Raw genomic sequence first — 17,626 nt, 5'->3', positions numbered from 1 at the left:
CCAATCTATGGACTGGAACCAATTTTTTTAAATCACTACCTGCCAGTATCTGTTAATTTATAATGGTCTGTGACTGAACAAAATGTTTTAAATAGTTCTTACAATTATTTGGGAACCATTTTTTAATCTACAATACACATGTAAAGTGTACTGAGCTGAAATTAAATCACAGGCAAAGACTGTGGAGTCATGCTTCGAACTGAAAAACAGGAGAAAGGGAAATATCTAAGAGGCTGTAGTGACATATGTCTATCTTACATGCATAGCCGCTTCACTATGATGGTCTCTTACCATCAGGGCAGTAACAGCCATCCAGACAGTGCAGATTGCTCCCCAGACATTCCTTCTCAAACGTGCAGGTGGGCGGGCAGCAGCTGATACAGTCTCGGTGAACAAAGCTGTCTTCACACCCATCCGCTGCAAAAATCACGAGGTATGATTTCAAAAACTCAACCCTACAATCTGTAGAGCACTAGAGAGTGAACTCAACAGGGACAACCGATATTTCAATCCCCTTCTTGAGTGCTGTAAGATGCTGTCGATCTAAAGACCAAGTAACGCAGACAGCTGCTCCTCCCATCTCAAACGTCAATGATGAAGGCCTTGTACTGTGCCTGCTTTTATAGACAATTGCCAGCCTTCTACAATGTTCAATCACACAAAACAGAATGTAACTATGGTCATTCGCACTGGGATTGTTTGATATAAGATCAGAACATTGTCTTCAAGTGCTGTTACATCAAAGACAACAATCACCAACATGATTGTTACCTTTCAAAGGTCCTTTTTCCAACAACAGATCAGTGGGACTATGGAATTATTGTCCACAACGAAAGCCCTGCTCCCCAGGATCGCCCCACCACTGGCCATTGATTTACTCACTGCAAGCGGGAAAGGTCTCCCTCCACTCTCTCACCGGATACCCAACGTGGGAACACGCCCTGGCGTACTCCGTCACTGCCCTGCAGAACGTGTCATCATCGTCTGATCTGTCCCACGGGATTTTCACAAAGAAAACAGGATTTGAACTTGGAGCTTTTGATTATGTGTGTAATCAAATAAGTATATACCCCAGTGGTGTTGGCAATAAAACTTACCAATGTATACCCATTTTCAAACTATCCCAAAAATAAATCTATGCATTCCTCTATACACCTATACACATGCTTAAACATCTTTCATTGATTGATATTCACTAGCTCTTAACAAGTCAAAATAAAAGCACAGTTTGTACAGAGATTTGATATACTATACAATTGCCCCTGTTAGTTGCTGCCAGTTTAACTGCTGATAAATGGTACTTGGCTACTATTAACTGTCAGGCTTAATAGCTTCTGTATATTTTAAGCATGCAACTGTCAAGTATGGCTAAAGAAATGGTGAGAGGGTCTGCTCTGAATGCCCAGGCTTATCGTCCTCCCAATCACTTCTTGCATTGGATTTTTGTGACGGTTTCAGCAAACAAAATAGCATTCCAGTATGACTTTATGCTTTGAAGCATGCCAAAAGCTATTCAATTATTTTCCTCAATACATTTAATCCCTTCGTTGGAAAAACTCCCCAGGGAAATATCTGTATTGCGGGGGTGCCAAATTGTCAAAAAAGGTGGACGTGGTTATTTGAATTACCCGGCAGAATACAAACTTAATGACATGACAAGACAAAGGCCCTTGAATACACACACACATATGAATATAATACAAATGTGGGTTGGGTTTATTGAGCAGGACTGAAGCTGGTATATTGAACAGGCTGAAGAATACAACTTACACACATAGGTCATTGACACAGCTGGCAACATAGGGGTATGGATCAATGTGCTCGTGACAGGACAGAAAGGGGAAAAACAAAAGAGCACTGCACTTCTCCAGCATGTTCTGAAAACAAATACAGTTATTTTCAGTAGTAGTAGTAGTAGTGGTGGTAGTAGTATATGAGAATTTTAAACATAAATACTAACACTGAAACACTCTTGGGAATGATATGCTAAGCATGCAAGTTCACCTAGGAAAATACATAGTACTAATAACTCTTAATCGGATTTTACTCTTTAAATATTGAGCACACAATCTGTTACACAACCAGTGCTATCACATCCACACATCTGGGATGGGACATATTATATATAACATATTACATTTTTAACATAAAGCAGTCTTAGAATTTAAAAATCAAGATAACTTGCATCCATAGCTGACTCGGTTTTACACGGACTGGGAAAGTCTTCCTCTGTTAATTCACAGGGAGCATCCTGGGGCAGTTCAACAACCCAGCTGTTTCCAAATTGGGCAGTATCTACAGTCTGCACATCTGGGCCAAGGTGTCCAGTCGAAGGAGAACCACAAGAAAAGAGAAAAAAACACACAGACAACTGACAGGACTGATTACTTTGAATGCAAGGTGCAGGAATGCTTCTTGTGAGAGGAAATACTATGAAAGGAAAATCCCTGTGTTGTATATTGGACACAAATAACATTCAAGACAGCAATTCATAATATAATCATAGTTATTAATTATTCTTCTTCTGTCAGTTTCATTACCACCAGTTGAATCCAGAACCAATTAACCTTTCAATTCCCTATACCCACCGGCATATTTTCTGTGGGATTTTCACAGTTACAGGGTAAGTTATAACCACACATGGTTACTACACCAGTTGAATTTCTTTCCCTTTAAACGATGATCAAGAACAATTAATGTAGCCTTTCAGAGTTCAGACTATCTCTGTTGGCATTTACCATTATTTGCTACAATTATTAATAAAGTTGAAAGCTTTCCTGTTGTCTGATCGAAAGCACTCTTTATTAGTACATAAGTGTGCAGGCAATGACCGCAGAAACTCAATTCAGAAACTGTTGGACTGTCACAAGCTCGATTAGATGAACTGCAGCTCGCACTGAAGAAATAATCGCATGCAATTAAGCGATGAATGACTGGATAACTGCTGCTGGCCTGCTCCTCTTACTGTAGCTGGTGGTGAGATCATCTGACCCATCATCATTGTAGTTTCCACAGAGTCCACAAGGCCTGCCTTTGTGATCCTCCGTCATTTTGATATAAACGCCAGAGCCCCCGTCCCAGGCCAGGGAAAACCCAAAGGTACTTTTTACCAGGATGTAATCGGCCAGTCTCTCAATGAACACATTGCGAATGGTCTGGGGCAGAGTCAGTCTGTCAAAAACACAATACAAAGAGTAAATATAACAAACCCTGTGAGCGTTACAGTGAAGACAAGTCACTGTACTGTTTGTTTGGTATTATTAATTCACACATACACTCACGGATGATGCAGTTTTCAAGTAAACTAGACAACTGTGGATGAGACGTACAGACATAAAAGTAAACTAATTCCCCCTGCTGATTGAATTCTGTCTAAACTTTGACTCGACTGCAGGCTGCATGTTTTATATATCTCTGTCTAAAGCTCACTCGTCACTTCAGTCTCAAGCCACCCAGGGATAAAAAGGAGATGACAGGTCGTCTGAAGTGAAAAGTATTATGATTTGCTGATAGGGCTCGCCTGTTCTCCAAGCTAAGCAAAAGAAAGACATGCCCTTTTTGTATTATAATTAATATGCAATCTTAGCATATATATGAATAAACATATTATTTCTTGACAACATTCATTAATGTTTTTCTATTTTCAATACAAGGGGACTTCTGTGACTGACCAGAAACCAATTTAAACCAGTATACAAACCATTACAGAACATTTATAGTTCACATAATACACATCACTTTGCTACCTTATCTTCATTACATTAGAAACATAAGTGGTTAATACATGATTTGAGGAAATATTCAAGTTTCATGGACTATTTATTTAATGTTTTATTATTTATTTTTACTTTCCTTCAGCTACACTTAACGTAATACCGTCCCATGATTAAGATTCTTATTTCCATTAGTTCTGAAGGATAAAAAAGGCAACAGGCTAATCTAATCAATATCTGGAGCCAAAACACAGAATCAAGGTGCTTTGAAGTCAGATTGTTAACACACAAATGTCATTTTCTTTCTTTACAGTGTAGTGTAGTGACTGACAGTTACCTCTTAATGCAACTACCTCCCTTTCAATTGAATAATTAAGCCACATGGGGCTCTGTCATGCAATATTGGCAAAAAATTATCTAAAATCTTTTCGGCTGTGCCTTAACTCAGCAATTTTATGCAAAGACATTGTTTTTTTGTTTTTTGTTTTTGTGAAAGGATCAAATGACACTCAAGGTCACCAACTAAAATAAGATCTAAAGAGGAATCTGAACCTATGACTTGTTCTGTTGCCACCGCTGTGTACACTGCCTGCTGGAATGCCGAATTTTAATATGGCTACATTGTGAGACTTTTCTTACCTGTAGCAAAATGAACCGACCAGCTAAATCCCATGGGCGGTCAATTATACTGAAATCCTCAACCCTCTTCAAAATGGGTCATTGCACCTTAACAATTCAATTTATTTGATCTTTAGCTTGCTTTCATTTATATATATATATAACAAAATCTTGTCTTTCTTTTGCACGGAAATGATCCCCATTGATTTTAAACAATTTGAAGCCAAATCCTTTTCCTGCGACAGATAAACAATGTCTGGCAGGCTAGCACGAAATCTATGAATATGTATACTGTATGTTTCAATAAACTATAATGTCCTGTGTTCATAATATTACAGATAATCGAACATTAACATCTAATAGAAATCAAAAAGACCTCATACGTTATCTGAGTAAAAATTAGTACTAGCTCTTGCCAATTTCAGCAAGACTCTGGAGTAACTACAAATAACTCAGACTGTAATGTAAAGTAAAGTGTAACTGTTGATGGAAGTGATGGAAGTGATGGAAAATCCTGTCTTAATGAGAAAGTGAGGAAGATCACTCCATGCCCTCTATGAATAAACCCCAGCTTCCGAATACGGCGACTTCCTCAATTCCATCTTTCTCTCTGGCGGTCACCTGATGCCACCCTTCTTGACTTCATAGCCGGTAATGTGGATCTCGTCCTCATTGGGGAAGTACAAGCTGAGAGATCTGAGACAGGAATACACAGTGCCTTCACAGGCCCGGCTGTTATGAACCTGCAAATTAGGGGAAATAATTACTGGGGATTATATCTGGACCACAAGGAATTCCTGCAGTTCAGTTCATATTAAGGAAATATGATTTTATAAACAGCTGTGACTGAAGTTAAAAGAATAGTCATTACTGATAATAACCAAGGCTGATTGCTTTTCATTTGTGGAAATACACAAGCACTGTATAAAGAAACCTCTATAGCAGGAATGCCTTGACAATAGAAGTCCACATTCTGGAAGTTCAAAGAATTATACACTTTCAAGGTATAAGAACATCACGTGTCCTAAGAATGTATTCCAGAGCAGGTGGTCAAATTATCCGCAGGGTTTATTTGTCTCTTTAAAGTATCATTCTTAGAGACTGCACAAAACATCTTTATTAAAAGGTAATGACAGGGTTACAGACCAAGGTTATAAGATCAAATGTGATTGAGTTTCTTAAACAAGGTATAAAATAAATAAATAATAAGAGAGAGATATCTCCTTTCCAGATTGTAGCTCAGGCTGAAGGAATGTTGGCAGGTGGCCCTTTATTTTATTTTAATATAATTTAGTTTTCACTATATTCAAAAACATATTCAGCTATAATATATATATATATATATATATATATATATATATATATATATATATATATATATATATATATATATATGTGAAGGAGGTATACCCATATTGTGTACTGTGGTTCTGTTGCGTGGCAGTCTTTGGCAAGGATGTAGGAACACGTCCCTGGGAAGTAATAGTAAATGCCGTCGAAGGTTTCGAAGTGGTGTTGTCCCCACGATCTGCAGATTCCATCCCGATCTTCTCCAACGTTAGGGACTGAAACAGATCAAACAACAGGAAACAGATTTATCAAAGATACCAGTACAGTATTGCTGTGAACTGTAAGCACAATCAAGTATCTCCAATTTTAGCATTTTAGCTAACAATTAAACACAGACCTGGGTACAATATCTTGCTGCATATCTCCAAAGCCCTGAACAAACTGGGCTTCCACTAATGGAGCCGTGCTGTAGCGGCACCATGCCAGCTTGGTATGGTACGGCACGTTGTGATCGCATTTACACTACAAAGGTGAGCCAAGTAATTGACATCACTAATAATGAACATGCTGAGTAGAAAGGCGATGAAGCATTATGCATATGACAGGAAAAATCTTGATCATGATGCTCTGGTTGTGGTTTCTTTGCATATCTTTGTGTTTTATAAGAACTGCCGAAGTAAAAAATAAGAAGCAAAACATGCTTATTGTGAGCTGCAACAAAAAGTCCAACCACTTTTCATGTGGGGGCTGCAATAATTACAAAAAAAAGATAACACCATATTTGTGGTTTTACCTGAACCTTAATCCATTCAAAGCTTGGAGAAACGTCTTGTCTGTAACGTATACCCAAATTCAATTAAACCAGCAGTGCTCGGCTCCTTTTGTAAGAATACACAACATAAAGCTCTCTTTGTTGTCTGAGGCAGCGTTTAAAGTCTGAAGAAGCCAAAACATTGGATTTAAAACTGGAATGTAAGATTGGCACATATCTGTTGCCAGAGTAAAGACAAAGCTTAATCTGCTCTGCCGCGGCTGAGATATAAAATGACACGCATGACCATGTGGCATACTCCAAGCATTTAGGTATTATGAGATCCAGTACTACAGGTGCATTTATACATGATTGATTGTTCTGGTACTTAAAAAAAATATATATATTTTTTTTTAAATAGTGGCATGAGGTATAATACAAGAAAAATATATTGTTTTACAATCGAGGATAACAGTGTAAAAGTTATAAGCCTAGGGAAATAACTGTTCCTAGTCTTTGCCAGATTTGAGAAATAATTTCTGAAATATTGAATCCCTTCTGAAGTGGCGTTAAATGACAGCTATACTTAGCATATACTTTTAACTGGGAAGGAATTTGTCTCTTTATTAACCATTATTATAATAAAACCAGTTATTAAATGGTGAAGAAAATGCTGGGCACAAAAAAAAATAATGCACCTTCCTTCTAGAGTCTATGATAAGTGGTACCCAGATAGTAGTCACAGCAAAAACACAATTATTGCCTGCCAACAGACTAAAAGCTGTCTTTGTTATAAATACCGGCTCTATCACATGAAGCCATGCCACTAATCCCAAATACAACAAGCTTGTTTTTTTAGTATTTAATGGAAATGGTACTTAAGGATCTAAAGAAAGGATGTGTTTGTTCTTAAGAGTTGAGAAGACACCCAATCTAGATATGCACTTCCCCGAAGAAGTCTGACCGGCTTCCAGACATTCAAAACACTGACTATCTGTGTCCTGTTCACAAGGTTGAATCGTAAAGGTATCCTGAATAACCAGTAGTGCTGAGAGGAAATCATGTTCCACAGGGGTAAATGCTTCCTAAAGGCAAGATGCAACTTCTGATCTGGATTCTATTAAATACGCCACATAAACAAATGGCCTCGGGATGCTGCAAATTACCTTGGATGAACCTAAAATGTTTCAGGTTCGAATTCGGTGAGAGTATTCTGTTTAAGCCCCAGTTGGGATAAGATCGTTTTATTAGTGCCAGGTAGTTTTTGCATTTATTGTGCAAGAAGATCAAAGAATCTGTTCAACTCACCTTGGTGATAGCATCAGTAATTATGTCCCTGGCTGCTTCCTGAGCCTGTTCATGCACGTAATTCATGGATTTCTTTTTACACATAATTGCAAACTTGATTTCATCTAAATTATTAATGTATCGGATTTATACACAGCTTTGAAAAGGCACTAAAGGATCATTGTCTATACTATCAACAATACTAAAAGAGAAGCTAATGAATTATGTTGATTATTTCTGGGCATAATAAAGTCTGCCATGGGAGACACAAAACGAACTTATTTGTAACACATGTAGCTGTAAGTGCTCAAATTATGTTTAAATTGCTCTGGATAGAATCAAAGCCAGATTGTAATGAATGCTCTGGTTTTCGGGGAAATGGAAGTCCTAAATTCGAATGAGATAATGTATGGTAAGGGTATACCTATACATCAAGTTCATTGTTATCAGATGAATACAGGCACTCACCGATCTGACATCTGTCCCCGAGAGCCTGGAATTGGCTGCAGTCACAGAGACCACCATCCATGCACCAGCCTCCATTAAGGCAACCGCAGGACCCTGTGAGGTAAAACAAGGCATAGACATTGTTTGACTCCATTTGACGAGATTAGTGTTGCCTTCAGAGAGAACATTGCCCGTCCAGTTTAGAGCGGAGAGCTATAACCTGAGCAAAGTCAAACAAAACAATCACTACCTGTCTTGTATGTGTAGAAGTCCTATTGCTTTTACTGTGCTATACTTCCATCCTGTCTTTGATAGGGAATCACTGGCATCCTATTATCAGACATTAGAATTGCTAATTGACACCATACACCACGATTAACAAAGTATAAATAAAATCATCCATATATTTTATTGAATGAATAGCAATTAAACAGCAAGAATAAACATGTTGAATATTTTTAGCTGAAGGAAAGACACAAAGACCGTTCTCATGGGTGCAAGATTTGAGAAGGAACCTATTTTATGAGGCAATGAGCAATGGGACAGATATTGCACGAAGAAAAGCAACGGTGTTTCCTCAAAAATAAGCTAAAAAGACTGGGCACACTGAAAACAATGATGTAAACTTATCAGAACGTTATATAACAAGAGTTTCAATCCAGGCTTCAGACAAAGACACCAGGGATGACCAAACGTGAATTTCAATGGTGCCTGAGGAAGCATGAGAGATTTGCTCTCCAAAAAAGTATGCAAAAAACATTCTGTCTGGTTTTAAGTGCAACATGCAGGATGAACTTTCTTGTAAAAACCTTTAACCATGACCTTTGCTTCCTCTTTTTAAATGACAAACCCTACAGTAATTTGAAGCCCACAGGGTTTAAATGTTAATGATGACATCAGTCATGACACGCTATCCTTTTCTCTGCCAAGCAAATACATTAGCTTCTTAAACAGAGGCTGGCTGTAATTTATATGGGTCAGCTGGGGTAATCAGGCAAATAATTACCGACGGATGTCTTGATTTTAACCAAGTTTTTCATTGCAATGCCTGTCATGTTTTATTCTCTGTTTAAATACACTTGACTTCATGTATTATCCAAACTCTCACAGAATAACTGCAAACATGACTTAACATTAAATAAACAACCTGTTAATAAGTATAGCGGCCTGAAAACATACCTGTAGGTGCATCACGTGCCAAAGACTGATTATGACTGATGCTCCTTGGCAGTGAACCCTCAGAAAGCAGTGGCCTAAAAGTCTATAATAAAAAGGCATAGAAATATATCTATCAGTCGCTGTGAGTGTTGTAAAAGAAAACTTGAAGACAGCAGAAACTTCTGTAAGATTCAGTAAAGACCTCACATTCTATTACAATACAACACAACAGAGCACTGGGATTGCACTCAAGGATATGGATTTACAATAAGGGTTCCTTATAATTATCAGGACAGCTTTATCTTAAGCTTTTATTAACCCCAAAAAATATAACTGTCACTCGAGAGTTGATGAAGATGATTGAAGGTGTCTGCTGCTTAGGAATCAGTAGAAACAAGGTATCAGAGTGTGAGAGAAAAACCCTGAGCAGTTGTGCCATGTGTGTATTGCACACAAAGACCTCTTTGTGCAGTCAGGTGTGCTTCAATATTTCGTTGCTTTTTTCCTCCTTTCTCTTAGGTATACCTACCTCTTCTCCGAAGAGATCTCGTTTCTGTCGAAGTGCATTAAACCTTTTCCTGGAAGGAACAAAAAGCGACTTGTACTATCAAACAGTCAAACTGAGTTTTGCAGAAATCCAGGGTAGCTGTTCTCAGATACAGCTGTTATACACGCTCAAGTGTGTTCCAAGGACATCCAAGTATGACAATGAAAACCCTTACAAAACACTGAGACCTTACACCTTAGATTGATAAATGATCTTTCACCAAAACCTAGGATATCAACTCATTTAATAAGAGTTATCCAGCTGAATCAGGGTGTACACAGTGAAATCATCTGGGATAACCTGTACATTTCAACAACAAATCAAAGAGGGAAACACACAGAGAGGGTGGATTAAAAACTCACTGAAACACTTTTCCTCACTTTTTAATATGCTAAACAAATAGTCAGGGAAAGCAACTGATATATTATAATTTTCTCCAGCAGCCCTCTATGCACTGTGTATTACTGTATAACTGAATGCCCAATGGAAACTTGAATTCATTATAATTTATAAATAAGTTATAGCTCACAATCCTATATCACAGTATTTAAATTACAAACAAATATATTTATAACCAGAATTGCAATTGGTAAATTAGGTCAATCAAATAGCAAGAACTGCAACTCACTGGTGTTTGGTTAAGATATTTCCACTATGGAATTATCAATATGATTGGATGAATATGAGGATTTCTGTTTCCACTTTGCATTTAAATGTATAAAAACAAGCTTACCTTTGTATCCTAGTGTGCTGGTTTGGAGACTGGCAAGTAAACCCTATTTGAGAAACAAAATTACTACTCAGAGCATAAGAAACCACGCAGTTTTACTGATATCATTGTAGCTGCTTTCCATGAAACACAACAGTGCTTACATTATTAAAAATAAAAATAAAAATAAAATAATAATAATAATAATAAAAAAATAAAAAACACTGATTTGTCATACTTTTATTAAAGCTTGAAGTGTATCCAAAATTTTAAATAGTATACCACACAAACAAATTACCTCGTAAAACTGCCCAGCCTTTTTTAATAAGAATGAGGAATCTATTTTTCATTAATTATGTCATTAATATTGTTAAAATTCATTTGATTGGTAAATGTGTGTTACATGTTTTGATTGTGGGCAATACAAAAATGTACATAAATGACTTTGATGTGTAGATTAATGCACGTTAATACTGAGGCCTTTTAAGCTTTTAAATTTGTTTAATTGAACCGAGAGAAACTTAAGAAGATTAAATTAAAATTGAAATTGAAATTGAAATTGAAAATCAATAAATCATTCTTGGTAATAAATGCACTGCAAGAGGGCAGTATTTTCAATAAATCCATTAATTATTATTTATAATAACAACATTATAGTTTAGCACGAACAACAAAACAATAACCATAACCTTCTAAATAAATCTCAACATAAAAATGCTACAAAGTTGAAAGTTACTATAATACAAAATTAACAAGGATGGAATTAATTTATGCATTTAATTCGTAAAAAAAATACTGCAGCAAAAACACTCTAGTTGAACAGCTTGCTTATGCAGAAACATCAAAGTCCACGGATAGTTGCCTAGTAAAAAGCAATACAGTGGATTTCCTGATGACAAAAGAGGATGTCAGTATTATAATTAAGACAATAACAATACACAGAAATCACACCTTACCTTGAAAAAGGAGAAGTTGGCAGAATAATACCACTATCCAAGGAATCATTAATTTTAAATTCCTCTTTATGTTCATTTCAGGGCTGCGTCCTAATGGAAACCAGTAATGAAATTAGGAGGGCATTTTAGTGCGTTGGTTTGGCTGAATATTTGTTTCACAGGTCCAGACAGCAGTCTTCAGGGGCTTTGGCAGATCGTCCATGGAAATGTGCTGCTCTCATTAGCAATGCATGGCGACTCTACCTGGGCTGTACTGCTTACACTGCCTCACAGCATGACTCCTGCGGAGGACCTGCGCTGCTGGGCAGTCCTGAGCAAATGTGCCATGTCATAGCTGGACACAAAGACAAAGACTCAGTGTGTCCACACTACTGTCCTTATTACATATTAACATCACGATTAACAATATCAAACTGCAAAATCAAACAGGAGCAGGTTAAAAATGCCATAACTTTAATATGAAATAGTTGTTTCTGTTGTGTCATTTGGGGAAAAGCCCAGCCAACAAAATATATACACGAGTGTGTTGTTATGGGGTTGGTGGATGAGTTAACCGTCTTATTGTTATTTTCGGTTTATTTAAATGTAAAAGTGTGTTATATTAAAAACAATATTACGTCCAAAAATTGCATTTCAATTACTATTGACAGTGAACGTTAAATCGCATTTCACATCATTTTCGCGAACAGCGTCACAAAGTTAATGCGACTTTGCTTTTAAGACCTATTGCCCTCTTCTGTGAATGAATTGGCTCCCTAATGAAGCTATTTCTTGATTTCCATTCCAGAAGTTATGTGTGTATATATATATATATATATATATATATATATATATATATATATATATGTGTGTGTGTGTGTGTGTGTGTGATTTGGCACTGTCTGTTGCTGTATAAAGCATCAGTATAGCCTACCTGTGGCGATGCTTCTCTTAGCTGTCCGGGACCAGGGCTGGGGATTTGTGCTGCAGTTATAGTTGCGAAACTGCTCTTGAGGAAAATTGCAAATATATATGAATACAATTTGAAATTGAAATCTTTAATTATTTAATTCTCAGTTTCTCAAATTATGAGTGGTTGAATGTGGGGCTGGAAGCCCTGACGCCATGGTTAAAAACTGGGCTAAGTCGCTTTCACTACCAAGTTTAAAACATGCTACACATGACAAGTGACTGTCAAGGTCTTAAACCTGCATTGAAGGTTGTAGGTTTGAACCTGTGATTTTAAAAGACAACCAAGGAATTACAGCAGTAATAATACAATAAAAAGCATTCCTTTTTGTACTTTGTTTAGTATGGTGAAGCATGGTAAAAACATGCTGAAAAATTGGGAACAAATTTTGTTGAACCAGTAGTAAATTGTGGTGAAGTAGCATGCAATGGTTAAAATATGGTGAAGACAGAGCCATAACAGTAAGCAAGGCCTCAGTATGCATATAGTAGTAGACTGGTAGATGCATATCACATTGAGCGGCCAATATGCTAAAGACTATTGTTTAATGATTACATAAAACATTATCTAGTTAAGGTTGATTTGTGTGTTTAGATTAACAGTATCTCCCCCAACACCATTGTCCTATGTACGTTTAATTTCTACCAATTGATAATTTCATAAAGTTTACAGATTATATATATATATATATATAAATACATATTCAAAACTTTGGAAAATAATATTCAGCAAAGGTTGATTTGATGAGACTAAGTTTATGAAAGACTGCCCTCCAGTGTTTGAGAATCATATGAATTACATAAAATATGCTGCCATCAGCTGTTGCACCTGGACCCAAACAAATTGAGTTACAATAACTACAGCTATAAAATTAGTTACACCACCAGTCATCACATTGTGACATTCAGGTCTAATCTACAGAGACAAAAGTTAAATGGTGAGCAAAACAAATATATATAAAATGCACATGGCATTTAACGTAAACACTACTATATGATGTTCCCATGCAAATTATATTCACACATTATGCAAAACTAAGTATTAATTTGGCAACAAATCAATAGGTACTTTACAGAGGAACAAATGATGCCACCATTCATGGTAAAATCAGATTTGACTTCCCCTTTTGCTGCAAATCTCACATGCGAACCTTAAATTTCATTAAAGCAAAGACAAGAGGCAAGAAATTTGGGAACCAGATTTATTGTTTGATGGAAATGTACACAGAAATTTTAACGGTAAGACTTCTGGTAGCGAGCGCGGGCTCCAGGTCCACCGAACTTCTTGGACTCGCAACGACGAGGATCGGCCACCAGCAGGGTCCTGTCATACTGGATAAGGATGTCTTTGATTTCCTTCTTTGAAGCCTCATCCACATCTGAAGGAGATACGAGATTGATCAATAATGCAGGAAAAAAATCTGCAATATACCCTCCATATCTAGATCTCTTGAAAAGCTTCCAAAATTGGGAAAAAAAAAACATTAAGGATTAAACTGGAAATGTGTTTTCTATGCAATACATAAAAGATCACATTAACGATTACATTAGAAGTAGCAAATTTCACCCCGATCTTGGAGGAATGGAGACTATTTTGAGAAATGCATCACGTCAACTTTTTTGCAGACCGAAAGGCCAATAAATCAAATCATGGGCCTTCAAATACAGTCCTAGTAATTAGTGTTCCGACTCGGAGGTGCAGTCAAGACTGGGCCCCCATGCGAGCTCCCAATTTACTGACCTGAAGACCAGCTGACTAACTTGTTTCCTTTAAATCATAGAACACATAGTACACATGTATAGGCCAAGATATCATTCAAAGCTAATACATTTTTTTCAAATGATATGGGAAAAGCACCCCCACTACAAAGCAAGTAAATACAACAAGTGCTCTTCTGCATATTGTGACCATTAAATTTGATTTAATCCAAGCCCAAACACTTAAACAGCTGCCTAAAAACAAAACGGAGGGAGAAAAACAACTTACACTTCTGGTAGTATGCAACCAGGGATTTGGAAATGGCCTGACGGATAGCTGTGAAGAAATGAGTCAAAAAAAGCTTATGAAAAAATGATAATTCCTGATGTCACCATTTGTTAAACTATATAAATTATACACTGCGCTGTTGGTGAGCTATAAGCATCCTACTGTATAAACATACCTGGCAGCTAAACCAGCCCCCCAAACCCTTCTATTCCAGTGTCACATGTTACATTGTCATTTAATTCCATGTCAGGTTCCAAACCCAAGGCAACTGCAGTTCAGTTAACTAGTTGAGAAATTATACCAATACAGAATTAACACTTCCAGGAAATTAAAACATGTGCTGTAAAGTACTGCAGTGTGACTTACACGGTTTATACAAAGCCATCATCAATTAAAGAACAATTCACATTGAAGATCCAGGTTCTCTTTTTGGTAGGTTTCTAAAAGAAAACACTTGTTTTTGGTGTTGTGTGTTAAAAACATCTTAATTACCATAAATCTGTGCTACGTGTCCACCACCCTTCACACGAACTCTGATGTCAACGCCAGCAAAGCGCTCCTTGCCCAAGAGCAGAACTGGCTCCAGCAGCTGAGAGAGGAAGATGGTGACCATCAAAACAAGCACTAAATCAACATCCAACTACAGCTACAGATCACTTTTTAATGAAAAACTAGTAGGAAGTGATTAAGACAATTCAGGCAACCAGTAAACTTTGATTAACATAAAAAGTGATTGCCACATGGTAAAAGTAAATGCTGATGTGTTCTATACTATTCATTCAGAAGTTATCCATATAGGCTGCACAACAACTTAAAACTGGAAGAGCTGGAAAACACAATAGCAGCAAATATTCCCCCAAAAACATCAGGACAGTATAGAGAATTCAGATTACATGCCCAAAATAAGAATGAATTCCAGACTTTAGCTCACAGTATTAAATCCTGCAGATCTCCTGCAGTTAAGCACAATGAATCATCATCACACTAAACAGGGGCACTAGGCCTCTGCACTGATGTGGGCTGAACAGGCGGCCTGTCCTCTCACCTTGTACTGCAGAGTCCTGGGCTCGATCATTTCCAGGGGTCTGCCATTCACCTTGATCAGGCCATTGCCCCTCTTGCAATGAGCAACAGCTGTCGCAGTTTTCTGTAGAGAATTACAAATAGATGTATGTTAACAGGTACTGGAGACCATCTCATGCAATAATCCCATACCTTCTGCAATAAAACACAATTATACATTTGCCTACGATATGAAAACACTTTTGTGATGGTCAGGTTTAATGCAGTGGGGTTCAACCCTGGTCCTGAGGCCCCACTACCCAGCTCTCTCCAATTAACTGGAACCTTATCTGAACGGAATTTCCTTAATTAGATTTTTTAGAGCGACTGGATTAAAAGGTCACATGACTAAATGAATGAAGTGTTCCAATGCTATCAACAATACAGCTTTCCTTTAATTGTGAAAGCAGTGGTGCATCATTATTCGCCGACACAAGCTTTTTAAAACCGAAATGTCGGAAACCCAATCTACAATGACTCGTATAAAAGCAAAGGCAGGCAGGTATTGCGCACCTTGCATGTATAAAACTGTGATCGGGGTATATTCACAACCCACACGCCATTAAAAACGTCATTGTATTGGGATCTGCATTGATTGAACACGCTGTGAATCACATGTCTGACCAGGTTTTGAATAACCGCACTACAAACGTTTCAAAACGGCCGTATTGATTTAAATCATTTGGGAAATAACTAATGTAAAATTCAGTTTTAAAATATCAACTCGTATAAAAGTGAGTACTAACCACGACTCGTTGCGAACAAAACGCAGACCAGGCCGCACCCCAAGTTTGTGTTGTTTTTAATCTATAAACGAATTAAACTTGCTCGAAATCTCTATGAACGCAAACCAAATATATATATATATATATATATATATATATAGGATTTATGTTGTAAATTACCTTCCACTAGCTAGTCACAACTGTGTAGGTAACACATACCCCTGTTTAGCTAACTATGCAACGATGCGTCCAAAGACAAGCCGCTTTCCACACGTGGAAGAAAAACTATTATTTCACTCACTTTGCGTCCAAAGACCTGGACGGACTGCAAGGGACCTTTAGCCGGCATGTTCCTAAAAGAGAGAATATGTGTGAATTATTGCTTAGATTTACTTTAATCCGATAAAGAACAATATTTACGGAGAGCCCAATATCACACATACCGAGTTCTGCTACAGAGCCGTAAGGAAAGACCGAGCGGGTTTCCTACCCCGCAGATCACGGGCTGCAGCACGACGTTTACGCATCGATTTACGGCATCCAGCCGGGTTAGTACGACACCTCTCAAACCATTTCCGGGTTCGGGTGCTACATCGCGCGGTCTTATTGGTGTGGTTCAGGGAAATGTCAGTTTTGTTTAGTTTTTTGATCAAACATTGTGATGTAAAGTAGCAATGCTTTTTTTCTAAACCATCCTAGGTACCACACGATTTAAACATTATTGTAAGTATAAAGCAAAGCTGTCATTATATTTTTATTTATTCATTTATTTGAAGCCGCTTTCTAATTACCCCAAAGTTTCTTGTCTACGTTTGAATGTTGTTCTGTTGGTTCAGTTTTTTAGTAACATCATTTGAAACGAACTAAACTGGGGCTCTAGGACTGACCCCAGTGCAATGTAGTCGAGCTCCTGTGCGTCACAGCTGAAAGGCAAAACTAGCAATACAATCATATTAATTACAAATAAAATTAGATATAAGAAGATAAACTGCTTTAGTTAAGTGAATGTTCAGATGTGTAGGCCCCTACATATGTATTTTGCCATTTCTTGATATGCTGGGTTTTGTACAGTTCTTCTAAATTGAATAGTAGTGTTGTTTTCAGGGTTTAGATAGATGGGTATCATCAGACTAGAGACAATGTTTTTTTTTGCAGTCAAAGAACTCAGCACTTGGGGGAATATGAGTACAAAGGCACCATCATCTTCACTTCATTAAGACACACACACTCAAAAACTGGGCAGCGAAAGGAAAGTGGAGATTCAGAAACCAACCTAAATTATTATTTCATTATTAACTAAATAGAGAGAGACACAATGTCCTAGTGAGTTATAGGTGTGAATTCACTACAGGTTCCCACTGGCCCTGGGGTTTTATAGTGCCAACTTGTACTTGTGTCTTCATTTGTTTTATTTTATAAAATGTATTA

General features: G+C 37.3%; 2 protein-coding genes and 1 long non-coding RNA gene across 3 annotated transcripts in view; all 3 read right to left on the bottom strand.

The window, feature by feature from the left end:
- The window catches only part of otogl (otogelin-like), a 43,009-nt gene extending 33,306 nt beyond the window's left edge, over positions 1-9,703 (bottom strand). The window contains exons 1-10 of the mRNA XM_066723745.1: positions 9,605-9,703; positions 9,286-9,367; positions 8,128-8,220; positions 5,742-5,896; positions 4,953-5,074; positions 2,966-3,171; positions 2,186-2,310; positions 1,771-1,877; positions 883-989; positions 292-417 (exon numbers count right to left, since the gene is read on the bottom strand). Of these exons, the coding sequence (XP_066579842.1) occupies positions 292-417; positions 883-989; positions 1,771-1,877; positions 2,186-2,310; positions 2,966-3,171; positions 4,953-5,074; positions 5,742-5,896; positions 8,128-8,220; positions 9,286-9,367; positions 9,605-9,703 (1,222 nt within the window). The remainder of the gene's footprint in view (positions 1-291; positions 418-882; positions 990-1,770; positions 1,878-2,185; positions 2,311-2,965; positions 3,172-4,952; positions 5,075-5,741; positions 5,897-8,127; positions 8,221-9,285; positions 9,368-9,604) is intronic.
- Positions 9,704-9,793: 90 nt separating this feature from the next.
- LOC136771329 (uncharacterized) lies at positions 9,794-11,718 on the bottom strand. The gene is made up of 3 exons (XR_010822309.1): positions 11,477-11,718; positions 10,545-10,587; positions 9,794-9,842 (listed from the first exon to the last, which is right to left on the bottom strand). It is a non-coding gene; the product is annotated as an uncharacterized LOC136771329 (long non-coding RNA).
- Positions 11,719-13,612: 1,894 nt separating this feature from the next.
- rps16 (ribosomal protein S16) lies at positions 13,613-16,766 on the bottom strand. The gene is made up of 6 exons (XM_066723557.1): positions 16,642-16,766; positions 16,500-16,551; positions 15,457-15,558; positions 14,904-15,000; positions 14,412-14,459; positions 13,613-13,803 (listed from the first exon to the last, which is right to left on the bottom strand). Exons 2-6 carry the CDS (start codon positions 16,545-16,547, stop codon positions 13,658-13,660), a joined length of 441 nt encoding a protein of 146 aa, XP_066579654.1. The 5' UTR covers positions 16,548-16,551; positions 16,642-16,766; the 3' UTR covers positions 13,613-13,657.
- Between the last annotated feature and the right edge of the window lie 860 nt (positions 16,767-17,626).

This window comes from Amia ocellicauda, chromosome 15 (assembly GCF_036373705.1).
Source record: "Amia ocellicauda isolate fAmiCal2 chromosome 15, fAmiCal2.hap1, whole genome shotgun sequence".
Taxonomy (NCBI): domain Eukaryota; kingdom Metazoa; phylum Chordata; class Actinopteri; order Amiiformes; family Amiidae; genus Amia; species Amia ocellicauda.
This window is presented reverse-complemented; position numbering and strand designations above follow the sequence as displayed.